The sequence below is a fragment of the Setaria viridis genome, chromosome 2 (genome assembly GCF_005286985.2).
Source record: "Setaria viridis chromosome 2, Setaria_viridis_v4.0, whole genome shotgun sequence".
In the NCBI taxonomy this organism is placed as follows: Eukaryota; Viridiplantae; Streptophyta; class Magnoliopsida; order Poales; family Poaceae; genus Setaria; species Setaria viridis.
The window spans coordinates 25,399,778-25,421,818 of NC_048264.2; the positions used below are offsets into that span (position 1 = coordinate 25,399,778).

The 22,041-nt window shown below is 42.0% G+C and overlaps 3 protein-coding genes across 7 annotated transcripts; 2 read left to right on the plus strand and 1 right to left on the minus strand.

Annotated features, from left to right (window-relative positions):
• The first annotated feature begins 1,092 nt into the window (after positions 1-1,092).
• LOC117845137 (E3 ubiquitin-protein ligase At1g63170) lies at positions 1,093-6,097 on the plus strand. Of its 4 annotated transcripts, none has more exons than XM_034726067.2 (5): positions 1,093-1,277; positions 2,705-2,839; positions 4,215-4,349; positions 4,419-4,716; positions 5,510-6,097. In XM_034726067.2, the coding sequence occupies exons 1-5, from the start codon at positions 1,108-1,110 to the stop codon at positions 5,744-5,746; spliced, it is 975 nt and encodes a 324-aa protein (XP_034581958.1). In that variant the 5' UTR covers positions 1,093-1,107; the 3' UTR covers positions 5,747-6,097. The 4 variants fall into 4 exon arrangements, with proteins under 4 accessions (XP_034581958.1, XP_034581959.1, XP_034581956.1 ...); XM_034726065.2 differs by having other exon boundaries at positions 1,136-1,277; positions 2,019-2,839; XM_034726066.2 differs by having other exon boundaries at positions 1,137-1,277; positions 2,024-2,839.
• A 6,433-nt stretch (positions 6,098-12,530) lies between these two features.
• On the plus strand, positions 12,531-17,200 carry LOC117846193 (UDP-glucose 4-epimerase 4). Its single transcript, XM_034727319.2, has 9 exons — positions 12,531-12,766; positions 13,625-13,674; positions 13,807-13,942; positions 14,567-14,668; positions 14,747-14,974; positions 15,643-15,727; positions 16,055-16,137; positions 16,506-16,597; positions 16,680-17,200. The coding sequence occupies exons 1-9, from the start codon at positions 12,551-12,553 to the stop codon at positions 16,789-16,791; spliced, it is 1,104 nt and encodes a 367-aa protein (XP_034583210.1). The 5' UTR covers positions 12,531-12,550; the 3' UTR covers positions 16,792-17,200.
• A 307-nt stretch (positions 17,201-17,507) lies between these two features.
• On the minus strand, positions 17,508-22,041 carry LOC117846190 (uncharacterized). 2 transcript variants are annotated; one of them, XM_072292189.1, is made up of 6 exons: positions 21,806-22,041; positions 19,034-20,617; positions 18,654-18,908; positions 18,384-18,557; positions 18,196-18,302; positions 17,508-18,052 (listed from the first exon to the last, which is right to left on the minus strand). In XM_072292189.1, the coding sequence occupies exons 2-6, from the start codon at positions 19,085-19,087 to the stop codon at positions 17,830-17,832; spliced, it is 813 nt and encodes a 270-aa protein (XP_072148290.1). In that variant the 5' UTR covers positions 19,088-20,617; positions 21,806-22,041; the 3' UTR covers positions 17,508-17,829. The 2 variants fall into 2 exon arrangements, with proteins under 2 accessions (XP_072148290.1, XP_072148289.1); XM_072292188.1 differs by having other exon boundaries at positions 21,625-22,041.

The following is a 22,041-nucleotide window of genomic DNA, read 5'->3' on the forward strand; positions in this document are numbered from 1 at the left end:
TCGGCAGCCTCCTCCTCCCTCCTCCCTCCCCTCCTTCTCTCGCCGCCCCCTCCCTCTCCCCACCGGCGGGAGAGATCCGGCGGTCGGGTGAGGTCCCTCCCCCTCCCTCTCCCCACCGGCAGGTGAGATCCGGTGGCTAGGCGAGGCGCCTCGAGGGAGGGGGCTCCGGTGGTGGCGGCTCGAGGGGAGGGTGCTTGGGCGGCAGCCAGATCCGGGCTCGGCGGCATGTGCTCGAGGAGGGGGCTCGGCGGCGGCCAGATCTGGAGCTTAGTGGCGGCCAAATCTGGGCTCGGTGGTGGCGGGCCGAGGGGAGGAGGCTCTGCGGCGGCGGCATGTGCATGGTGGTGGCGGCATGTAGGTGGTGGCGGTGGCTAGAATGTTTTTTTTCAAAAAGCTTTGTTGAGTGTTCGACATAAAACACTCGGCAAAGAAACTTTGCCGTAGTTTTTTTTTTATTGTGTGCACTTTGCCAAGTGTAACACTTGACGAAGGGTTTGCCGAGAGTTTTTCTAGCTTTGCCGTATGTCCTGGGCACACAGCAAACCACCTGTTTCCCGTAGTGTCTGTCCTAAAATAAGTGATGTTTTAGAGTTCAAATTTTTACAATATTTATCTGAAATTTTCTAGAAACACTTATTTTGAGTGCTAAACAAACATTATGAGACGTGTTCTCTTGATATCATCAACAATTGTCACGGTGAGCTGTCAATACGCGTAATTCAAGTAACCATGCCGAATAATACCACGTTAAAGAATTTGAGCCAGAGAATCTTGAGCAGGTGTGACGCGTGCAAGAACACGAGCATGATCGCGGTTTTGTATAAACAAAGCTTAGCACCCTTACTTCAGCGGCAAAGAAAAGATTGAAAAAAAAAAAGTGAAAATCGGCATGACCGACACGTTGTTCGTGCCTGGAAGCGAAGCGAGCCACGCTCTCCTGGCACGCGCACACCAGGTCCATAGACCAACCCTCTCTCTGCTTCCCGCGCAGGCGCGCAGCCACCGGCAGACCGGCTCCACGAGTCCTATCGTCCACGGACCAGGTCCAGGGAGCGGCAGCCTGGACACCCACCATTCCCTTCACTGGAGACGAGACGAGGCGAGGAAATGGGCTGGGTCGCTGTCGCGAAAGGGACCTCTGCTCTGCCGGGCTGCCTCCCCCTCCTGCGGTCCTGCCCTCCTCTCGTGGCCAGGCCAGCACCCCTGAGACCGCCGCCGGCAAGGGAGGAGAGCGCGTCGGTGCGGTGCCGGATTGGTCGGAGGATTTCGGCGATTCGGTAAGTTCTCGCGTCTCCTCTCTCGTTCCGCCCTCGAGCTACCTAGTGAACCAATTTTGTGCATGTTTCCTTTTTATTTAAAACAACCCTTGTGGAGAGGCGCCAAGAACTCGAGGGGTTAGGGTGGGATGTTTTTGGCTAAAGTTGGAGTTTAGATTTTGTTGGGGGCAAGATTGAAGTGATAAGAACTGCTGGTGGTGTATTATCCCGTTAGAAAGAGATCTGTAGGGTTTTGTAGTAGGGCTCGTCTTGCGGTTATGGCATTAAATTCATGGCACCTATTCTTATTCTTTCGTGTATGTGTGATTACTACAACCTGAGTTCATGTTTATGAGTGAGCAATGGAGTTTATCGTTGACCCTTTGAGTACAGGGCATAGGAGTGAAGCATTTCCTTGCTAGTCCTGAACCTGAATTATACTGGAAGCGTGCTGGGGTTTGAGCTGACAGCATTTTAGCTTACCGTGAGATACATTAGCTCGTGATGAATCTGAATTGTAGCAAAATTTTCTTCCTTCCACAGCAAGGTTATAATCTGAACTGTTTAGACACTTGCTAATATGATTATAAACCCATAAAACATGGCCTTCCACAGTTGTTGACTCCAGTACCGACCAATTACAGCTTAGCATACAGCACTAACTTCTATTTTCGTATGGCACTTCAGTATATTCATGAATTACTACTATCTCTATATGTATGGCAAAAGGTACATGAGAAATCCTTTGTTTGAAATTTGTAGCGTAGGCTGCCTCGGTGGGTACCTTCCATGAAGCAAATGAAGCTACCTAGCATACAGCTCAAAGTTCAGTAGACTGTTGGGATCAACATTTCAGTCATCTGTGCTTTTCCTAACATGATGGCTAGTGGTAATTTCCAGTTAAAAAGATAGTGACTCATTATTGAGCTACAGATGGTTGGCCATAATGACTGTTAGTGCCCTTTTGTCGTAAGAACTAGGCTGGAAATTGATAGATCAAAGTTATTGATGGAGCAAGCTTGCTGTGATGATGTACATGAGCATGTCATAAATGTAGCACATGGGGAAACTGCATCAACATCCACCAGTCATCAAGATATGTACAGCGACTCAGATGAACCACATCAGGAAGATAGGCCTTCAATAAGCACACGAACCCCATCATCACAGTCTTCTCCATCGACATCGCCAACGTATAGCTCCAGAAATTTATCCTTTCCTAGAAGAGATAGTATATATGGTCATGGAAGAAGTCCTTGGAACTCTGGTTTATGGATCTCGTTTGAAATTGTCATGTACATAGCTCAGGTTGTAGCTGCTATTGTCATCCTCATCTTTTCAAGACATGAGCATCCCCATGCTCCATTGTTCGCATGGATAGTTGGATATACGGTTGGCTGCATTGCTTGTGTTCCTCTTATTTATTGGCGCTATGTTCATCGAAACAGACCTTTGGACCAAGAACCTCAGCAGCCACCCACAACATATCCTACTTTGACTCCTTCTCAGTCATCTGAAGGACGCACTCATCGTACCAGTGGTATTATCTTGCATCTTGGATGTACCACAATTACCTGCCCCAGGTAAAATTTTGTCCATACCACTTTCCAGTTTGAATTCCTGAGCTTACAAGGTTTTCAATGCTTTCACGCAGTCCTATGTGTTGTAAATATTACTATTTATAACAAGAGTTATCAGAAACCTGGCAGATTCAGTGAACAGATTGTAAGTTTAATTGGATTGATTGTTATCGCCAGGGTGTCTAAGAATTTAGTTATTTTAGTAACATGTTAGTTGTTTAAGGGAAAAAATTGAAGAGAGTAGATTGCACCATTAATCATCAAGACTTAACTTGATGATACAGAAAGATCATTGTGACCTGTTATTTTGTCATAATAGCTGTGAGTGCGTACTAAGATGCATGTCCCATGTGGATGACACGTTAAGTGTAGCATCTCAGTCGTCAAAACTACCTGATGGCCTCATCCAAAGCATCAATCCAAGTCCGATGACTAAAATGCTTAGTTATATGGTTCTGTGGGCTCTGGCCTATCTGAACCACTGGGGCAACTCTGATGGCCTGCATTGCAACCAATTAAACGATGAAAAAACCACAACAGCAGAAAGTTTAGAAATCAGCAAATTAATTTCTCGGTTTCTGTAGATGTTTATTTGGTTTATGAGGTAGCATTATCTAATTGTCTGCAGGGACATTATCTTATTTAAACCAGTGTGGGGTTGTATGGTTAGTTTTAATATGCCTTTCTCTAGATACTCTGATTTTTCAGTAGACCTGCTCCTTTGCTTTGCTTGAGTTTGTCCAACAAGTTAAACTAAATAATATTGATGTGTTTTGTTAAACAGGACAAAGACATACATTTAGACCTGAGTTTCAATTAAGTGTACCAATTTTAGTGTGCCACAGAGAATAACTTCAAATTTGAGAAATAAACAATAAATTTCAACAAATTCATCTTGTTTTGAGTTTTGTTGTTTTTAATAATGTAGTAAGTACCACAGAAAGGATTCTACACACAATAATATATTCTTGAGTCAAGTTTTGGCACCTGCTCACATCTTATGGAACAATTTAAGACTTGCCTGTGTTTATTGACCTATAAACTTGGAAATTTGTACTGTAGCATTTAGCATGGACTATTGTCACTACCACCTTCTCCTGTAATACCATGATGTATTGCAGCAGAAAAAGTTTTTCCACTTTTGGTGCCTCATTAGCTTTGCAGATGAATGATCCCTTCTTGTGTTTTATTAGAAGCATGTGAGTGGATTATGACATGTATTGCTCACCTGAAAATTGAACCTTTGGTAGTTTCAGTACTCCAGTGTCTTCAAAGTTGGCTAGTAGCTTCCTTAACACCCGATATATTAGTTGTATGTTAAATTGAAATGAATATTGTTGTCTGAACTCTGAAGGGATTATGCATTTATGCATCACAGGCTTAGCGTACTGGCTTATCATTTCAAGACAGCCGTAGACTGTTTCTTTGCTGTATGGTTTGTTGTTGGCAATGTGTGGATTTTTGGTGGGCGCAGTATTTCATCCGATGCTCAGGACGCTCCCAATATGTACAGGTACCTGCATTTCTCTCTGTTTCTTTCATAGTCTGTTGAACTCAAACCTGACTTTGCTCCTCTCTTTAGGCTATGTTTGGCATTCCTTGCACTTAGCTGTGTTGGGTATGCCATTCCTTTTATCATGTGTGCAGCAATTTGCTGCTGCTTTCCATGCTTGATATCTGTTTTGCGCCTTCAAGAAGATTTGGGTCAAAGTAGAGGAGCCACTCAAGAGCTAATAAATGCATTGCCAACCTACAAATTCAAGCCAAAACGAAACAAAAACTGGGGAATGGACCATGCTTCAAGCTCGGAGAATCTTGATGAGGGCGGCATACTGGGCCCAGGAACTAAGAAGGAAAGAGTTGTTTCAGCTGAAGATGCTGTGAGTATATTTCTCATCCTTTTCCTGTCTTGCAGTATCCTACTTGTAGTTGAAGGTTTTGCTTTAATGATGTTCTTTCTATGTGTGAGTTGTTAACATCTCTATTTCATACAAATGAAGCATATATGCTTGTGATGCTGTTTGCCGACATGTTCTCTAGGGATGCTTGGATATTTACTATTATTCTCATGTAAAAAAGAAACGCAGCTCTCTTAGGTGCTCTAGGTGAATAATGTTCCTGATCTCTGAGTAAGACCTTGAACTAGTCTGTCATTGTAGTATTCTGATATACCTGTATACTACTCCGTTCACTTTACAATATAGGTTCTTTTTTTACTCATGAGTCTGTAACAATAGAAGTTCATTGGTATTTACATGCACTACCTCTAGAGAAATGCAAGATTAAGCGGTTCTTACATGCCATACCATAGCAGCTACTGCCATTCCTCATTATTTTTTTCTGATTTAGTGGCATCTGGTCTGTGCACATGACAATTATTGACTAAACAGGAGTATTGTAGTTATGTGCTCATGCATGCTTGCATGTTTCAACTATGTTTCGAAGCGTTGACATTTTTCAACAACTGGGCACTCTCTTAGATCAGTCCATGTTTTATTCTTTATTCTCTACTCGATCATTATTTGTTAGTAAGCTGCCTCATAACGGATTGTCACAAGCAACTGGATACCAAGTTGACCAAATATCCATGCCATTTCTATTTCCATTATTCAGTCACATAGTTTCTTCTTTCTCACAGTATGATAACTGTAAAGTCTATTGATATTGATGCAGGTGTGCTGCATCTGTCTTACCAAGTATGGTGATGATGATGAGCTCCGTGAGCTTCCTTGCACACACTTCTTTCATGTGCAGTGCGTTGATAAATGGCTCAAGATAAATGCAGTATGCCCACTCTGCAAGACAGAGATTGGGGGTGTGGTTCGATCTTTCTTCGGCTTGCCCTTTGGCCGCCGACGTGTCGATAGGATGGCAGGAAGAGGTGTAGCTAGCTCAAGATTCAACGTATAGAACATGTTTTTTCAGTGTTATCCTTTCTTACACAAAAAGAGCCCTGCTCATTGTGCTGCTATGGTTTTATTGATTATTAAGAGAAGCACTGATCTGCATTTGGTGTGCTCAAGACGACGACTGCAGGTGGAGACCTGGTGCTTGTAAAGGCAAGCTTCTGTAGTACGTGGAGGTGTTGCTATATTCTGATGTAACCATTTTCAACAAGGATGTAAATAAGGAACATGAAGTTCACTTGTCAGGTGTATATTGCAAGGAACTTCACAGGTGTTCTATTACTGCCAGTTCTGTGATTCTATGCACCGCGTGCTTGGTGAAATGTGTTATAAAAGGCGACGGCCTATTGCATCAGCCATCAAAGCCAAGGCATTGAAGCTACCGCCCCGCCATTTTTTTTATTTTGTTGCTTTTCATATCCTATTATGTTGTGTCAGGGCAAACATATTAATTGGCATATGCAAAATATCGTGAGCCAATGTTTGTTCATGGACAGCTCTTGACTGGAAAGCTGTGAAAACAATATCCTCCAAGAGAAGTGCTGTCACAGAGGATAGGAGATCTTGTCACTTGCCTTGGTTCCTGAAACAATATCCTCTGGGACCAGCATCACAAGAGTTTGCTGGGGTTTTTTGGGCTAGAATGATATGAACTGAGGGGGTGTTTGGTTCTCTAGGAGCTCCTAAAATTCTTATCACATCGAATATTTAGATACTAATATCGAATATTTAGATACTAATTAGGAGTATTAAATATAGACTAATTACAAAACCAATTGTACAGATGGAGACTAATTTGCGAGACGAATCTATTAAGCCTAATTAGTTCATAATTTGACAATGTGATGCTACAGTAATCATTTGTTAATAATTAGGCTTAATAGATTCGTCTCATGAATTAGCCTCCATCTGTGTAATTAGTTTTATAATTAGCTCATATTTAGTTCTCATAATTAGCATCCGAATATTCAATGTGACACGAACTGGACTTTAGTCGATGGAACCAAAACACCCCTGAGCCACCACTCCGGTCCAGAGTCCTGGTCCTCGACAGCCTGAAACTTTTGAACTCACATTTGGCCGGTTGTATTGCTGGATGCAGGTTCTGTCGGCCAGCCGGCCAGGTGCCAATAAACCATTTACAGTCGGCCAGCCGGCCAGGTGCCAATAAACCATTTACAAATTCTGAATTCCAGGTGCTTGATCCTCCACGTGCATTTGCTTCTATTGGATGCCACCTACATGTTCTTTATTTTCCTTTTGGGATGCACACATTCTTGTATGGCAAAGAATCTGCAATGCACTACAGCAAAGGGCCACAGCAGGTAGGTGCAATTGTGTTGTTAGATGATCTGCTTTTGCATAGTATTTTGTTTCTATTTTCCTCTTGATTATACACTATTATTAGCAAAACATGGGTAAAATATAAAGTTGGGAGCGCCTCCGACGATAAATCTACTGGTATGGCTTCCTGGTGCCAATTGTAAATATTTTTGTCCTACCGGCCAAAATTGTTGACATGTCGGTTGAGCATATTTTGGCCAATATCTATTTTCTAATGGGGCCATGCCCATGGGGGAACTGGATGACAAATAAATGGCGCGTTACTGTGAAGCAACTCCCAGCAAATAGTAAGGTAATGATCATACGTCTGTAATGCATTGTATGTCCCAGAATAGGTCCCATTCTTCTACCCTTTCCGGGTAGTCGATGGCTATTCACAGCTACTACCTTAACACCAAAGAAGAGTTCGACCCAATGCTTTATTTCTGTCTTAGTGAATCCCGATTCGACATTAGAAGTATATTGATTCTTTCCCAATAAACGAAGACTCTTTTCTGTAAATACTGCGCATTTGATTCCATTATCGTATGATAATACTATATTTTGATTTCTATTTGTTTATTGTATTATACCTTTATATATTCTAGATATATAGAATAGAAGAATAATTCGAACCTCCGAGTAACGGGACCAAAACCCGCTGCCTTACCACTTGGCCACGCCCCATTTCGTTTTATGCAACACTAATAAACACTAGTGTTTTAATATATTATTCGTCAATCCCACTTCAATTACCTAAAAAATGAGGGATATTTTCTTGCTAGGATTCTAGACATGCGGATAATATAGAATCCAAAAAATGCATTGATCATTACATGGAATTCTATTAAGATATTATATGAAAGTCGAATTTCTTCCATTCTCATTTGAGAATGCGAATACAAGGAGGTATTTTGTGTTTGGGAAAGTCCGAAGAAAAAAGGATTTGGAATCCACCTTTTCTTTTGCTTTTTTCCCTTAAATCCCATCAAAGCTTTTTTTCACTTTTTAGCGGGAACTATCTCATAGTGATTCTTTCAAGTTTGAACCGACAAAGGAAGCAACGTATATTCGGTGGCAGCCCGTACCAACAGTCAAGTGTTCCTACTGAACAAAGAATGTTTTTGCTCAAGGGCAATCCAGGGCACACTCATCTGTACCGAAACAATTGGAACAGACTTGTATCTTTTTTGGGTTTTTTTTATTGGACTTTTGGTCCCACTATCCCTGCTTGCCAAACTGTACTGCCTAACCATGTAAATTGTACTTGCCAAAGAACATTGGCTCACAGTGATAGAGACGAATTTCTAAGGTTATGTTTGGAACGGATTTAGAAATTTTACAGGAATACGATTCCTTTTGTTTTGATGACGTCACTCGCCGTTTGGATCGAAAGCCCGTTCCTACGGAAAGGAAGCCGCTCCTTCATAAAACGTAGCAGGAATCAAAACATCCACTCTGACTCAAATTTTTCACGGAAGAGGATTAGAGGAGTGCCAAATGAGACGATAAGAGTGGGTTTGTTTAGTCACGGGTAGGCAGAAGAAGGACGTGGACTCTCATTATTACAATGGATACATAGCCATCTTAGATTAAATATGCAATTGAAATTTTCAACGTAGCATTATTTATTTTGGTTTTTTCTTGGATTATCAACGTAGCTCTATTTATGGAAGAAGGAGACACGCATTAAATTATGCTTCAATAATCCAATCTGATGCGCCGATGAATAGACAACTCGGTAAGATTGGTGGTTGAAGAAAGGCTTCGGGGCTACTGGCTTGGGTGTCTCGCTTCGGCCATCCTTGGCTGCACTGCGAGTTATTGATCACCTTGCCAGAGGCGCGTCTGCGTTGCGTGGTGGTTTGGTCGACGACGGCGAAGGTGCAGCCGCGACAAGCCTGTTAGTAGAGTGAGTTTGGTTAGTAGAGGGGGTTAGTAGAGTTAGTTTAGTAGAGAGATGTCTTTGTTTGTGCGCCAATTTGTAAGCTGGTAATTCCAGTAGTCTGATCAATTATGTCCTTATTAAACTTTCTAATAAAGCCGGGCGGATACTTTGATCGAAAAAAAAGGCTTACAAATGCTGCAACGGGTGGAATTTATTCAAGTCAAATAAGAGAGCGAAGCGAAGTAGTTGCATGTGTTGGTGCACTTAGCTAGGAGAAATGTCCACTCATCGGCAGTGTGGTTGAGGCAAGTTCCTCATCTCCATGTATTGCCCAACTTGTAGAAACTTGATTGTAACTCATCTCCTAATAACTAATAGATAAAGTTCTCGTTTACCCATAAAAAAGAATACACAATTCTGTAGAAATGCCTTCCTGTAACTTCACTTGGGTCGGGATACCGTCATTATTTGACCAACCTTTTTTTAGCTTTTAAACAGCAAAAAATCTCGAAAATTAGTATCCCATCCCAAATTAGCTTTTTAGATATATAATTTTTACTATGTATCTATATGTAGCATCACTTATATTAATAATACAACTGAAGAATAGCCTGAAGAAGAAGAAAAAAATGAATCTTATCTAGTCTCTAATTAAAATTGTCAGTACTCCATCTGTCCCAAATTATAAGTTGTTTTAGTTTTTCTAGATTCATATTCTTTTGCTATTCACCTAGATATAAACCACGTTGAGATACATAGTAAAAACTATGTATCTAGGAACATCAAAACCACTTAAAATTTGAAACAGAGGGAGTAGGTAGTAGGAAATGCAACTTGCATTGGTTAATAAAAATTCGTCGGAGGATGCTTCGATGAAGCTCGTAGATTTGGAATGGAATCTGCCTAAAAAACGATTTGGAAAGGAATCTGGCATTAACTTTGTTGTACTCCTTTATTATATGCCTAGTGTGGTTCAAGCATAGACAAATGTGCTAACCATTCCATTGTACTCGCATGCATAGAGTCATAGACAAATAGGTCGGAGACTCCAACTAAATTTTAGTTTGTTAAACTTTAGAGTCCACAAAACCCATCTAATTAGGGGAACCACCGGATCACGCAAAGTCGAAAATACCCCCACCTTTTCCCCTTTCCCCTGCCCGCTTCTTCCCAGCGCCGCACCCATCCCGTCCGCCCCCCGCCGCCCTCTTGTCCACCTCCGCCGCCACCCATCCCGTCCGCCCCCGCCGCCCTCCCGTCCACCTCCGCAACCACGCCGGCGCCGTCCATCCGCAAGCACCCACCCATGGATTCGTCTCGGGAGCACGAGGACGACGGGCTCATGGACTTGTTCTCCCAGCAGCAGCAGCCCACCCTTCCACCCGGCTTGGAGTTCTTCTCCCAGTCGGAGACATCCCTGGTGGGGCGCGGGCTGCAACCTCGGCGTGGCTCCATGGAAGGATTCGACCTCAATTCGGAGATGGAGGAGTTCCCGGATTTATCTTGTAATTTTTATTCATGCACTTGACTTCCATGCTCGAATGTGAACGGCCGAGCAGCACACAAACGCGAACCAGCGAAAGCTGCGCATGCAGAGCAGAGAGCATAAGGCAGAGCAGCAGCAGCCGCTCATGCAGAAAGAGAGAGCGCGCGCAAGGCAGCTGCAGCGCACGCAGAGCAGCAGCGGAGCAACAGCCAACAGTAGCACATGCAAAGGGTAAAATGGACTCTACAAATCTCTTAGCTATGTTTTAGTCCTATAAACCAAACGGAAACGGGATAGCTAAAGTTTAGTCATCTAAAAACGGTAGTTTACTTTTAGCTAACTAAATTTTAATCCCAACTAAACTTTAATTTTAAGCGATCCAATGATCCGGGAGGAATGTTTATTGGGTTCGAAACAAAATTACAAAGGGAGTCTTGATCCGTTACTTTATTAATTTTTTACTAAATTAAATTAATAAAAATCCTCATAAATTAAATTATTTTGAACTTTATTAAGTTTAGCAAAAAAAAGTCATTAAATTCATTTTTTTAATTTTTGGAACTTTATTAAATTATTAAAATTTTAATTGCTTGAAAAATCATGTATTAATTACTGGTAGAGATGTTGAATGCTCCGACTGAACCGACAAGATTCTTAGACTCCGGAGATAGAGACTAAAATTTAATCCATGTTACATCAAATGTTTAAATACTAATTAAACCAATTGCACAAGGCGTGTTTGGATACACCTTCCTAAAGTGTAGCACCTGTCGCATCGAATGTTTGGATGCTAATTAGAAGTATTAAACATAAGCTAATTACAAAACTAATTACACAGATGGAGTCTAATTCGCGAGACGAATCTATTAAACCTAATTAGTCCATGATTTGACAATGTGGTGCTACAGTAACCATTTGCTAATGATGGATTAATTAGGCTTAATAGATTCGTCTCGCGAATTAGCACAGGGTTCTGCAGTTAGTTTTATAATTAACTCATGTTTAGTCCTCCTAATTAGCATCCGAACATCCGATATGACACTGCTAAAGTTTAGCAGCCGGTACGCAAACACCCCTTAAATGAAGGCTAATTCGCGAGATGAATCTAAAGACTAATTAGTCCATGTGATGCTACAGTAAACATGTCCTAATCATGAATTAATTAGACTTAATAGATTTATCTCGCGAATTAACCACGGCTTATGCAATTAGTTTTATAATTAGTTCACGTTTAGTCATTCTATTAGTTCACGTTTAGTCATTTTAAGGGGCTGTTTGGATACTAGGAGCTAAAGTTTAGCTCTTGTCACATCGAATGTTCGGATGCTAATTAGGAGGACTAAATATGAGTTAATTATAAAACTAATTGCAGAAGCCTGGATTAATTCGCAAGATGAATTTATTAAACCTAATTAATCCATTAGTAAATGGTTACCATAGAACCATATTGTCAAAGGCTTAATAGGTTTGTCTCGTGAATTAGCCTTCCTCTATGCAATTAGTTTTATAATTAACTTATATTTAATACTTTTAATTAGTATCAAATATCTGATGTAACGAGAGCTCAAGTTTAGTCCAGTGAGGCAGGCTCTAATTGGTATCGGTGTGAAAAAAAAAACTTAAGCAAATGACGTTAATTAATGCGGCGACGGGCGAATCGAATCCTCTGACGACGAATCGCCTCGGCCGGGAGCAGAGCACGCGAGGCAAATCAACCCCACCGACACCCCGAGCAGCCCCCGCGGGCGGACACGTGGCGGGTGGCCCCGCTGGTGGAGGACCCGCGCGGGCCCCGCCGCGACTGGCCCTCCTGTCCTCGGGAGGCATGCGGCAACCCCGGGCGCATTCAAATTTCTTCCTCCTCCTCGATTCTCTCTCTCCTCCCCCACTCCTCGCCTCCCCGCTCGTCCACGCTTCCTCCCGTTCGGACACTTGGTCGTCGTCTCGTCCCCGACCCAGCAGATCCGAAAGCGCCGGGGCTCGAGAGAGAGAGAGAGAGAGAGAGAGAGAGAGAGAGAGAGAGAGAGAGAGAGAGAGGGAGAGAGGGAAAGGGAGCGAGGGGGGAGGGGGGAGACGGAGAGGCGGGAGGGCGGCTGCGGGGGGTGGAGGAGATGGCTGCGGCGAAGGAGGCGGCCGGGCCGAGCAGCGGCAGGGCGGTGCTGGTCACGGGCGGGGCGGGATACATCGGCAGCCACGCCGTGCTGCAGCTCCTCACCGCGGGCTTCCGCGTCGTCGTCGTCGACAGCCTCGCCAACTCCTCCGAGATCGCGCTACGCCGCGTGCGCGCGCTCGCGGGGGACCACGCCAGAAACCTCGTCTTCCACAAGGTAATTAATACGACCGTATTCTCTCTCTGTCTCCTCTCAGTGTGGCCGCGCGCTGCTCTCGATCTCCCGTGTCGGTCTCGCGCGCCGGTTTTGGTGCTTCCGCTCGATATGCGGGGCGGAGGTAGATCAGCGTGCTGCGTACTACGTGCCTTGAGTGTGCTGGTGAATTTGGCGCGTTGGATCAAGGGAAATTATTGTGCGGAATTGGCGGGCTTTGTTCATGGGAAAATTCCGATTCAGTTGGGTTTGCCCACTCTGGGGCGTCGCTTTCGGGGTGATTTGATTGGGATTCGTTTAAGTCTCTGCACGTCTCTTCGTCCGCTGTTGTGGGACCTGTAGCCAAAATTATTATCTTTTGTTTTGCTAGCGGTGTATTGGTGAAGGAATTTCTGTTTTACCTGATATATACGCAGGGATGTTGCTACGTTCCCGGAACGAGGAACGTGGCCACGTTCCACGTTCCCGGCTGCTAAGGATTAACGCAGGTTGATCTTGGGCTGTAGTAAAGTATGAATTAGTCTGGTGTGGAGAATGTACTACGCCTGACTTCCCATGATTGGCTAATTGGATATTGGGCTGCAGATCGCCAGATCCTCTTATTCTGTGGTGAACTCTTGGATTCTTTTACTTTTGTTTGGTCGCCTGATATTTTACTTGGGCACGGTAGATGGATGATGGTAAGCAGTGAAAGCTTTGGTAATTTTTAGCGTGATTGTGATCACTCAAATTCACACTCTGGGTTAATTGTGAAGTTAAGTTTGAGGTGCAGTTGTTTAGGATCGGACTTGATCTTAGTCATAAAATTTTTAATGGCCTTTTGGGACATACAAGCAATATTATACTTTTCTGCTTCTGCAGGTTGATATCCGTGAAAAAGATGGACTGGAAAAGGTTTTTGCTTCAGCAAGGTAAAGTTCACTGCAAAATAGTAGTCAATGTATTTCTGTTCATTAATATTACTTGTTCGATGTTTAGCTTGTCTTCTATGTGTAAATGCATCTGCGCTGAGAGCTTATTAATATTATGCTATCGTTTTCCAGATTTGATGCTGTTATTCATTTTGCTGGACTGAAAGCTGTTGGAGAAAGTGTGCAAAAGCCATTGCTCTATTATGATCATAATGTTGTTGGTACAATAAATCTTCTGGAAATTATGGCAGCTCATGGATGTAAGAAGGTATTTACCATACCTATATCTGGGATACCTTGTGCTCCATGAGGATATTTTGTGATCTAGTTAACTTTCTGATACATATGTATAACCACTGTTAATGGACATTTACTCTGTTCTAAATTCTTAGTTAGTGCTTTCCATGGTAGTATATTCCTAACATATCGATATTGCCAATTATTTGAATGCTCATACAATATACGATATCTCTTTTTTTCACAAAAAGTACATAATATTCTTTGTTTTGAAAAGACTAATGGCAAATATGTTTTTTAATGCAGTGACAGACTTGTTCATATACACTTTTACTTATGCGTGACAATTTATTAAAAAGGAATGTTGCTGTATGTAATTGATGTGCTAGACTGCTTCCGAATGAATACATTGTTAACAAACACCATCCTATGCGGGTTTAGATCAAGTTTTATGAATTGTAACAATGCATCCATGCACCTACTAGACAATGGTCACCACATTCTTAATTTTCGTTGTACATCTAGGTGATACTCTTTGCTTAATAATTCTGTTAACCGTAACATTTTGTTTGAGTTTAAGCCGGTTGTTCATTTGTTGTCCAGATTGGGCTTATACTGACAATGTTATTTTACCTTTTGTGTCCTAATGTTGCAGTTAGTGTTCTCATCATCAGCTGCAGTTTATGGATCACCTAAGAATTCACCGTGCACAGAAGATTTTCCTCTCATTCCACATAACCCTTATGGCAGAACCAAGGTATGCTTCTTCATTTCCCATGCATATATCTTTGCATCAAACCTTTTAACTGATTGCAGTTGTATATATCTGTTGCAGCTTATGGCTGAGGAGATATGCCGTGATATCTACCATTCAGATCCTGAATGGAGTATCATTTTGCTTAGGTACTTCAATCCAGTTGGGGCCCACCCCAGTGGATATGTTGGTGAAGACCCATGTGGAACTCCTAACAACCTTATGCCCTTCGTTCAGCAAATTGCTGTTGGAAGGAGGCCATCGCTAACAATATTTGGAAATAACTACGCAACAAAGGATGGGACAGGGGTACTTTTTTTCATCATCCTACTCAGTTGTTAATTACATCAGCATTGCATTTTTTTTACCCATTTGGTCCATTCATGTCATGTTCCAATGTCACAAGATTGTAGTTACTGATATTAGGTCTGTTATAGCATAATCTCTTTCTGTAGAGGGCATTTACAAAAAATATAAGCAGAGTGCTTATGGCTATTCAGTTTAAAAGCTAGAGTAGCAAATGAAATATGCAGTCCACTAGTATTTATCAGAATATAAGTTCTTGGAAGCAAATAACTGAAGTGAAAGGTAGGATACTAGTAATAACATTAGGAGCACCCAGCGCCTTTTGCAGGTTACAGTAAAAGAATTTGCCCCCGTCTTTGCTGAACAATACTATTAGGCCCCTAATGCCTGGTTTACAGAAAAAGGATCAAATGAAGAGGGAACACTAACTAACCCATAGTTTACTTTAAAGATAGGCACTCATGCTGACATGGTTATCTCATTCGTTGCAGCCAATTAGCTTCACCTTTCCAATCTAATGCGTGTAGCATTTACTTTTCAAAGTGCAGTTGAAAGTGGACAATATCATGGCCAAATGGCAACGAAGCTTGTTTAGGCATACTGTTGTGAGAACTGCAGTAATATGTCATTGAACATTCCCATGTACTGACAGAACTTCTGCATGATTGCAGGTTCGTGATTATATACATGTGGTTGACCTTGCTGAAGGACATCTTTTCGCATTACGAAAACTTTTTGAAAGCTCATCTAACATAGGTTTGCTCAAATGGTTGCCCTCTCCTATCCTTTAGCCAAAATGCTTATAGAACTTCCCAGATGTACACTAAAGATGTAAATAATGGCCTCCTTTTGTTTCCCATTCGCACTATCTATTTTCGGGTCAAAAACTAAACAGTAATGTATCACTAAAAAGTTTTCTTATGCTTCTAAATGTATAGAAAACTATATCCGTTTCATATGATGCTTTAACTTTTATGTCAAACCCTAGTTACTTCTACATATGAGTTAATTGGATACTCACAAAACAAAACCTTCAGTAAGTTTTGTGGTTGATCTGGTTCCAAAATGAAACTCTTCTTGCAGGATGTGAAGCATACAACCTTGGAACTGGAAAGGGAACTTCAGTATTGGAGATAGTCAATGCATTTGAGAAGGCTTCTGGAAAGGTAATACCTGATTAGATATACCTTGAGTATTGGACAAATCTCTGGCTCCTGTTTCTTGCCATGATATCTTTTTACTGGTTATCGGAACTACTTTTCCCAAACCTCCACTCTCCTGAATTTTAGTGTCATAAAAGCAAATCCTTGAATTTATCCAGCGGATCATGTAGAATTTAGAGGCTGATAATGATAATTAAGACTATGTGACAGTTCACAACGAGAACATAGAAATTTGTGCAGGTTGATTCTTGGAATAGGCAGTTGCTATTTAATCCAAAGAGTTAACCCTGCTGCCAAGTTTCAACAGTAGCAATAGTTGCATTTTTTTGGTGTGAGTGACTTATATCTTATCTGTACTTGTTTCCTTTTAGAAAATCCCTTTGGTCATGGGTCAACGCCGCCCTGGTGATGCTGAGATTCTCTTTTCATCGCCTGCAAAAGCAGAGAGAGAGCTCCACTGGAAGTAAGATAAAAAATACCGTTTACAAGTTTTCATGAATGGAAACCATTTGTTTGGTCATTTAATATGAACGTTCCTTCTTCAGAGCGAAATACGGCATCACAGAAATGTGCAGAGACCTGTGGAACTGGGCTAGCAAGCACCCCTATGGATATGCAGCATCCGAGTCTCCCAAGCTGAATGGCAGTTCACGCTGAGCAACACCGTTTGTTCCATGTGGACTATTACTTGTACATGCGACGTAGTGCCAACCAGGATAAATGTAGATCTATTCGGTCAGTCATACAGAGAAAAGTTCTATAGGCTTAGGAAACAATGTTATCTTGTTCCTCCCTAGCATAAATGCTCCTATAAATGGATCCTCCATATGCGTATAGTTTGTCAAACTTTTTCTAGGAGCATTGATAGTCAGTCAGCTAATTCAATTCTTCTACTGCTAATTGAGTTGTGTTGCCTTAAACAGAGCATGATATAGATTTCAGCATCACAAAATAATTTGCAGCTTATACGATTTTTTTGTTGTATCTGTAATGTCTTCTTTGCGACGATTGTATCTGTAATATTAGTGAGTTGAACCACAGTAATACATCGATTTAACTCTTATCAGTATTATAGTTTCATCACATTCCAATGGGCCGTTGGAGTAAAAAAAGTTGCCTATGTCAAAACCCTAGCCTGTGTAATTTCTGCGCCGAAAATGCAGTTGAGCAATACTTGAGATTGCCATTGTTTCCCTTATTGTTTCACTTTATATCCTCATTAAAGCTAGCTATTCACATTATTTAACCATGGTTGCTGGTTTTTTTTGTTGCTTAATACTCCATGCAACCAGGCTTCTCGTAGATTGTAATTTATGATCGATAATAGATTGCCTAGGGTCTTCTTGTAGTCATGGTGATTAGAATTGCATGCACTTCGTTCCAAAGAAAAAAAAGAGAATTGCATGCACTTCCTTACTGAAGATTTAATACAAAACTGAAATTTCCTAGTCCACCTAAGAAAATATATAGTGCATCTCCAAAGTTTCATCATCTTATCTACGTGCTCAGAAGCATTACCATCTACTCTGCTATCGTTCACACTCAAGGATATGTTCATTGAATCATACACCCAAGCTAGTCAATTCCTGCAAATTATGCATGATATCAAGAGTCAAGTGGTGTTCAAAAGCAAAAAATAATGATGTTATAATCAATGTTCTGACAACCTATCTATAAAGAGTTGATAAGAACATTCTACATTCTCCCTCCAATGTTGGGGAGCGCATTGACAGATAGCAATGGCTGAAGAGCAGACATGTTGGTTTGCTGCATGTGAGCATGGAGACGGCCTTGGTACATGTGTTGGTCATCAGAAGCTCTAGCAAATTCTACACTACGTTGTAGTCTTGGATCAATATACAATAGTTTTGCAAGGCCCTTTTCAAGCATCCCCTTCTCTATCTCAACGAAGACAAATCTGAAATATGATCCAGAGAAAACAATATAATCATTAAAGACAAGTGGGTCTGTAACAGCTACTGCACCATAAATCCATGTTGTGTGCTTGTTAGAAGAAAGGATAAATGGGTTAATGTAGAAGAACAATGGTTGAGTGGTTACTTTGATTCAGGAAAACAGTCATCTTCTTTTGAGTTGTCCACTTTCCAGCGAGTAAACTTTCCAGGAAGTGGCTTATCAGTGGAGAAATATTGGAGTGAAGATCTTGCCTGCATGATTGACTCATTCAGTTCTTGTATTGACACTAAAGAGGATCAATATTAATTTTCTCAGGGAATAAAAATCCACACCTCTATTCTCAAGGTATCAAATCTTATATCGTCAAAACAGACAAGGAGAGATGTGATGTCGGAAAAGGGGATATCAACCCTTCTAATCAGCTTTTCATAGCACAACTTGCACACGACTAGCTGTGTTACGTAGCAGAAAGAAGCGAGTATGTTGCAATCACCCTTACGAATGAACTACATGCATAGGTTCAGAGGCATGAAAGAGCATATTATTACACTGATCTTGAAAAGAATTAAGCTCATAACAGGAAAAATTCTGAACACATATACCTTCTTGTTGCCGATTGTAAGTGTCAGCAGAGGCAGCTCTGTCGAAACTCTCTTGCAATTCTTAGTACTTGTAAGCTGATTCTGTGCAGCTGTGAGCTCCTCATATTTGATCCTATCATTATATTCGCTTTGAAAAAAAGCATTCCTGTCCCGAGCCAGCATGAGCCTAATGCAAGTCAGAAAGGAGCCGCTTATTTCGAGATTCAGACATTGAGTTGGCTGGCGATCTGTCTTATCATCTTCATTGTCCTCTCCCTACATATCAAAATTACAAATCTTAATCGAGGAGGAGAAACCAGACTAGTCCCACAAAATTCGTTCAAAAAAAATGAAACGGGAACAGGCACAATAAATTTAAGGAAGCCATAAGGGCAAAGAACCTGATCTACTTGCATGTAATAGGCACCACTGCCCAGCTGCTCAGAGATTCTCATTGTGAGCCTAGCAGAATCCAAATCTTCTCAAGTCAGATATCTCTGAAACAAACTGGATGGTAACCAAATAAGCATATGTAAAACTGAAAGAAGTTATACAGAGCATGATCATAGCTTGTTACACCCGGTTTTAAAAGCAAAACCAGATGATAAATTACATGTGCGCCAGGATCAAGTTTCACACATGCAACGACTTTAGTAAATACCATAAACAGTGCCAAAGCGTAAATAGAGTATTAAAAGCAAAACCAGATGATAAATTACATGTGCGCTGGGATCAAGTTTCACACATGCAACGACTTCAGTAAATACCATAAATAATGCCAAAGCGTAAATAGAGTATTAAATTTATTACATAACTGAAAGTCTTTAAATCGAATAGCAAAACAAGTCTTTATTCTAGCAGTAGAACTCCAACGATAACGACGACTCCACAAGCAGTTGACTAGTGGCACACGTATGCTTAGAATTCTTCAAAATCTTCAGGAATCTTCTCAAAGTAGTCTTGGTCTAAGCAGCTGTTTTAGCAAGGGTGAGTACACTTATGGTTGGTACTTAACAAGCGTGGGGAATGTGTAATGTAAAGCTATGTAAGGATAGGCTATGGTTTAACAGCATGTCAATATTTTAATTGGTTGGTCAAGTTTTATTAGCAATTACTAAGTAAAATTTTATACCACCCACATTAAGCATGAACATAAATAAATAAAATAGCAATAAATAACATAAATAACAGCAATTTAATTCAACATCTGATAGATTAATCATGTGAGGTTCCAGGCCGCTCTTGACCGTGAGCACAGCTGATCGATCAGTTTTAGACACTCTGCAGAGGTTGTACCACTTTCACCACAAGTCATGTCTCCCATGTCGCCCGGGTTTGTAAGGCCCTTAAACACTTACAAGGTGAGTAGCTAGGGTGCACTACGAGGCCTTTACAAAGACCCCCTAGCAAGGATAGCTCGATAAGGTTTCATGATCAGAGCAATGCATAAACCTCCCTTAAGACTGCAAAGCTACCATAAAGCAAATCAGCTTGAGGGTCGGGTTATACACTGTCACTGTCTCCCCTTCTTGCCCTTTTGGTAAAGCTACAACATACTAACGTTTCTAATTAATTAGCCAAGCCAGAGCCATATAGTCTTACGGTTGCACTGTTTTCCTAGGTGGTTCTCCATGTTCCAATTAAGCATGATGATCTTGTATTAATGAAAGGTATAGCATAAATAAAACAAGTTTAATCATTGAGTTCATTAATACCATCATATGTAATTAGAGAAACTAAGCAACAACTACCCAACATAAGTGAACCCAGGTTGATCAAGGCACAAGGATAAAACTAGGCACAACTTAGATAGGACCCATCATATTTATAAGCATAAAGTGCATAACATGTGTATATTGAACATAAAAGTAAATGTTGCTTAGGTTCAAATTGTGATCAAGGACACCACTTGCCTTCCTAAACTGGTTCTTGCTGCTCAAAGTTTTCAGAGGCTTAGTCTTCGAATTCCTTGAACTGCGATCCTTCTATGCGCATCAATCAAGTACATACAAGCAAACAAAACGCTAAAATAAGAAAACAATACACCAAACGGTAGCAATAGAGCAAAACAAGATCATAAAGCTATTCCATGCATTAACACGAACTCATAGACGCAAGAATCGCTTAAAACAGAGCTAAAACGCTAAAGATATGAGCTAAACAAGGTATAGGGATTTATCTGCGAGAAAACTTAACTTCAAGGGGCTAAATTATAAAAAACCGAGGGGGAAAACCTACTTATGCGTATAAGCTGAAGGTCTAACGAGTAAAAGAGCTAAACAGGACGGCGGGCGCAAAAACTATAAAGAACGGAGGCTAAAATAGAAAGAAAAGGACTAAAATCTAATTACTTTTGATCTGATCTAGCTTCGGGTGAAAAAACTCAGAAATGTGGGAGCTTTATTGCATAAACGGCACGCATCGGGTGACCGGTTTGACCCGGCGTCGGATTTAGTCGTATCACTTCGGATATTTAGATATTAATTAGGAGTATTAAATATAATTTAATTGTAAAACTAAGATGAATCCATTAAGACTAATTAGTTCATAATTTAACAATATGATACTAAAATAATCATCTATTAATAATAAATTACTTAGACTTAATAGATTTGTCTCACAAATTAGTTTAGAGATTCTGCAATTAATTAATTAACTATCCGAACATCCGGCTAAAATAGCCTCGGATATCCAGACACCACCTCAATCTGATCCGTCCATCGGACGGCGGCGGCTAGCTGTGGGACGGCGGCGGTTTCGCTGGAGTTTGCTCGAAATCGAGCTTCCGGCCACCAAAGACGACGGGAACTGGCTTGGGAGCGAGCTGGGGGCACGGAGAACGCATCTAGGATGTTCTTGCGGCGGATTGCGCGGCGGCGAGGGCGCCATGCCCGGCGAGGCGGCTCGGCGGCGGCAGTTCCCACTCCGGCGAGCTGACGCAAGCGGAGGGCGGCACGAGAGCGCACGGGACCTGGATGGATGGCTTCCTTACCTCCTCACCTTACTCCGGAGACCGGAGCGGCTTCTCGTCGACAGGGAGGCGGGGAGGCGGGAGATCGACGGCGGCGGGCTCAAGCTAGGTTTCGAGCTCGGGCGGGCGGCGCTAGGGCTTAAGATTTGGCGAAAAGAGGTCAGGGGAGGCGGTGGCTCAGGCTTTAAAGGGGGCGACGAACCTCGGTTGGCGCGACGCGAAACGGAGGCGGATCGAGGGTGCGGCTGGGGAATCCGGCTCGGGTTTGAGTTTGGGAGGTGAGGGATGACACGCGGGGCCCCCGCGTCAGTGGCAAGAGGTGGAGGCGGGAGCTGGGCCATCGAGGCATCGAGCGAGGCCGGCGCGGTGGAAGCGGGGAGCTGGACTGGCCTGGCGGGCCGCTGCGGTGAGCCGGGCCGGTGGCCGGCGGGCTGCTGA

Bases quoted from the DNA above. Each gene is read 5' to 3' on its own strand.
- LOC117846190 (XM_072292189.1), bottom strand. From the start codon at position 19,087: ATGAGAATCTCTGAGCAGCTGGGCAGTGGTGCCTATTACATGCAAGTA. The intron at 18,909-19,033 runs GTTCTTTGCCCT...TTTGATATGTAG, and splicing joins ATTACATGCAAGTAGATCAG to GGAGAGGACAATGAAGATGA. The intron at 18,053-18,195 runs GTAACCACTCAA...ATCATATTTCAG, and splicing joins GACTGTTTTCCTGAATCAAA to ATTTGTCTTCGTTGAGATAG.
- LOC117845137 (XM_034726065.2), top strand. From the start codon at position 2,265: ATGGAGCAAGCTTGCTGTGATGATGTACATGAGCATGTCATAAATGTA. The intron at 4,350-4,418 runs GTACCTGCATTT...TCCTCTCTTTAG, and splicing joins GACGCTCCCAATATGTACAG to GCTATGTTTGGCATTCCTTG. The intron at 4,717-5,509 runs GTGAGTATATTT...ATATTGATGCAG, and splicing joins TTGTTTCAGCTGAAGATGCT to GTGTGCTGCATCTGTCTTAC.
- LOC117846193 (XM_034727319.2), top strand. From the start codon at position 12,551: ATGGCTGCGGCGAAGGAGGCGGCCGGGCCGAGCAGCGGCAGGGCGGTG. The intron at 14,669-14,746 runs GTATGCTTCTTC...TATCTGTTGCAG, and splicing joins ACCCTTATGGCAGAACCAAG to CTTATGGCTGAGGAGATATG. The intron at 16,138-16,505 runs GTAATACCTGAT...GTTTCCTTTTAG, and splicing joins TTGAGAAGGCTTCTGGAAAG to AAAATCCCTTTGGTCATGGG.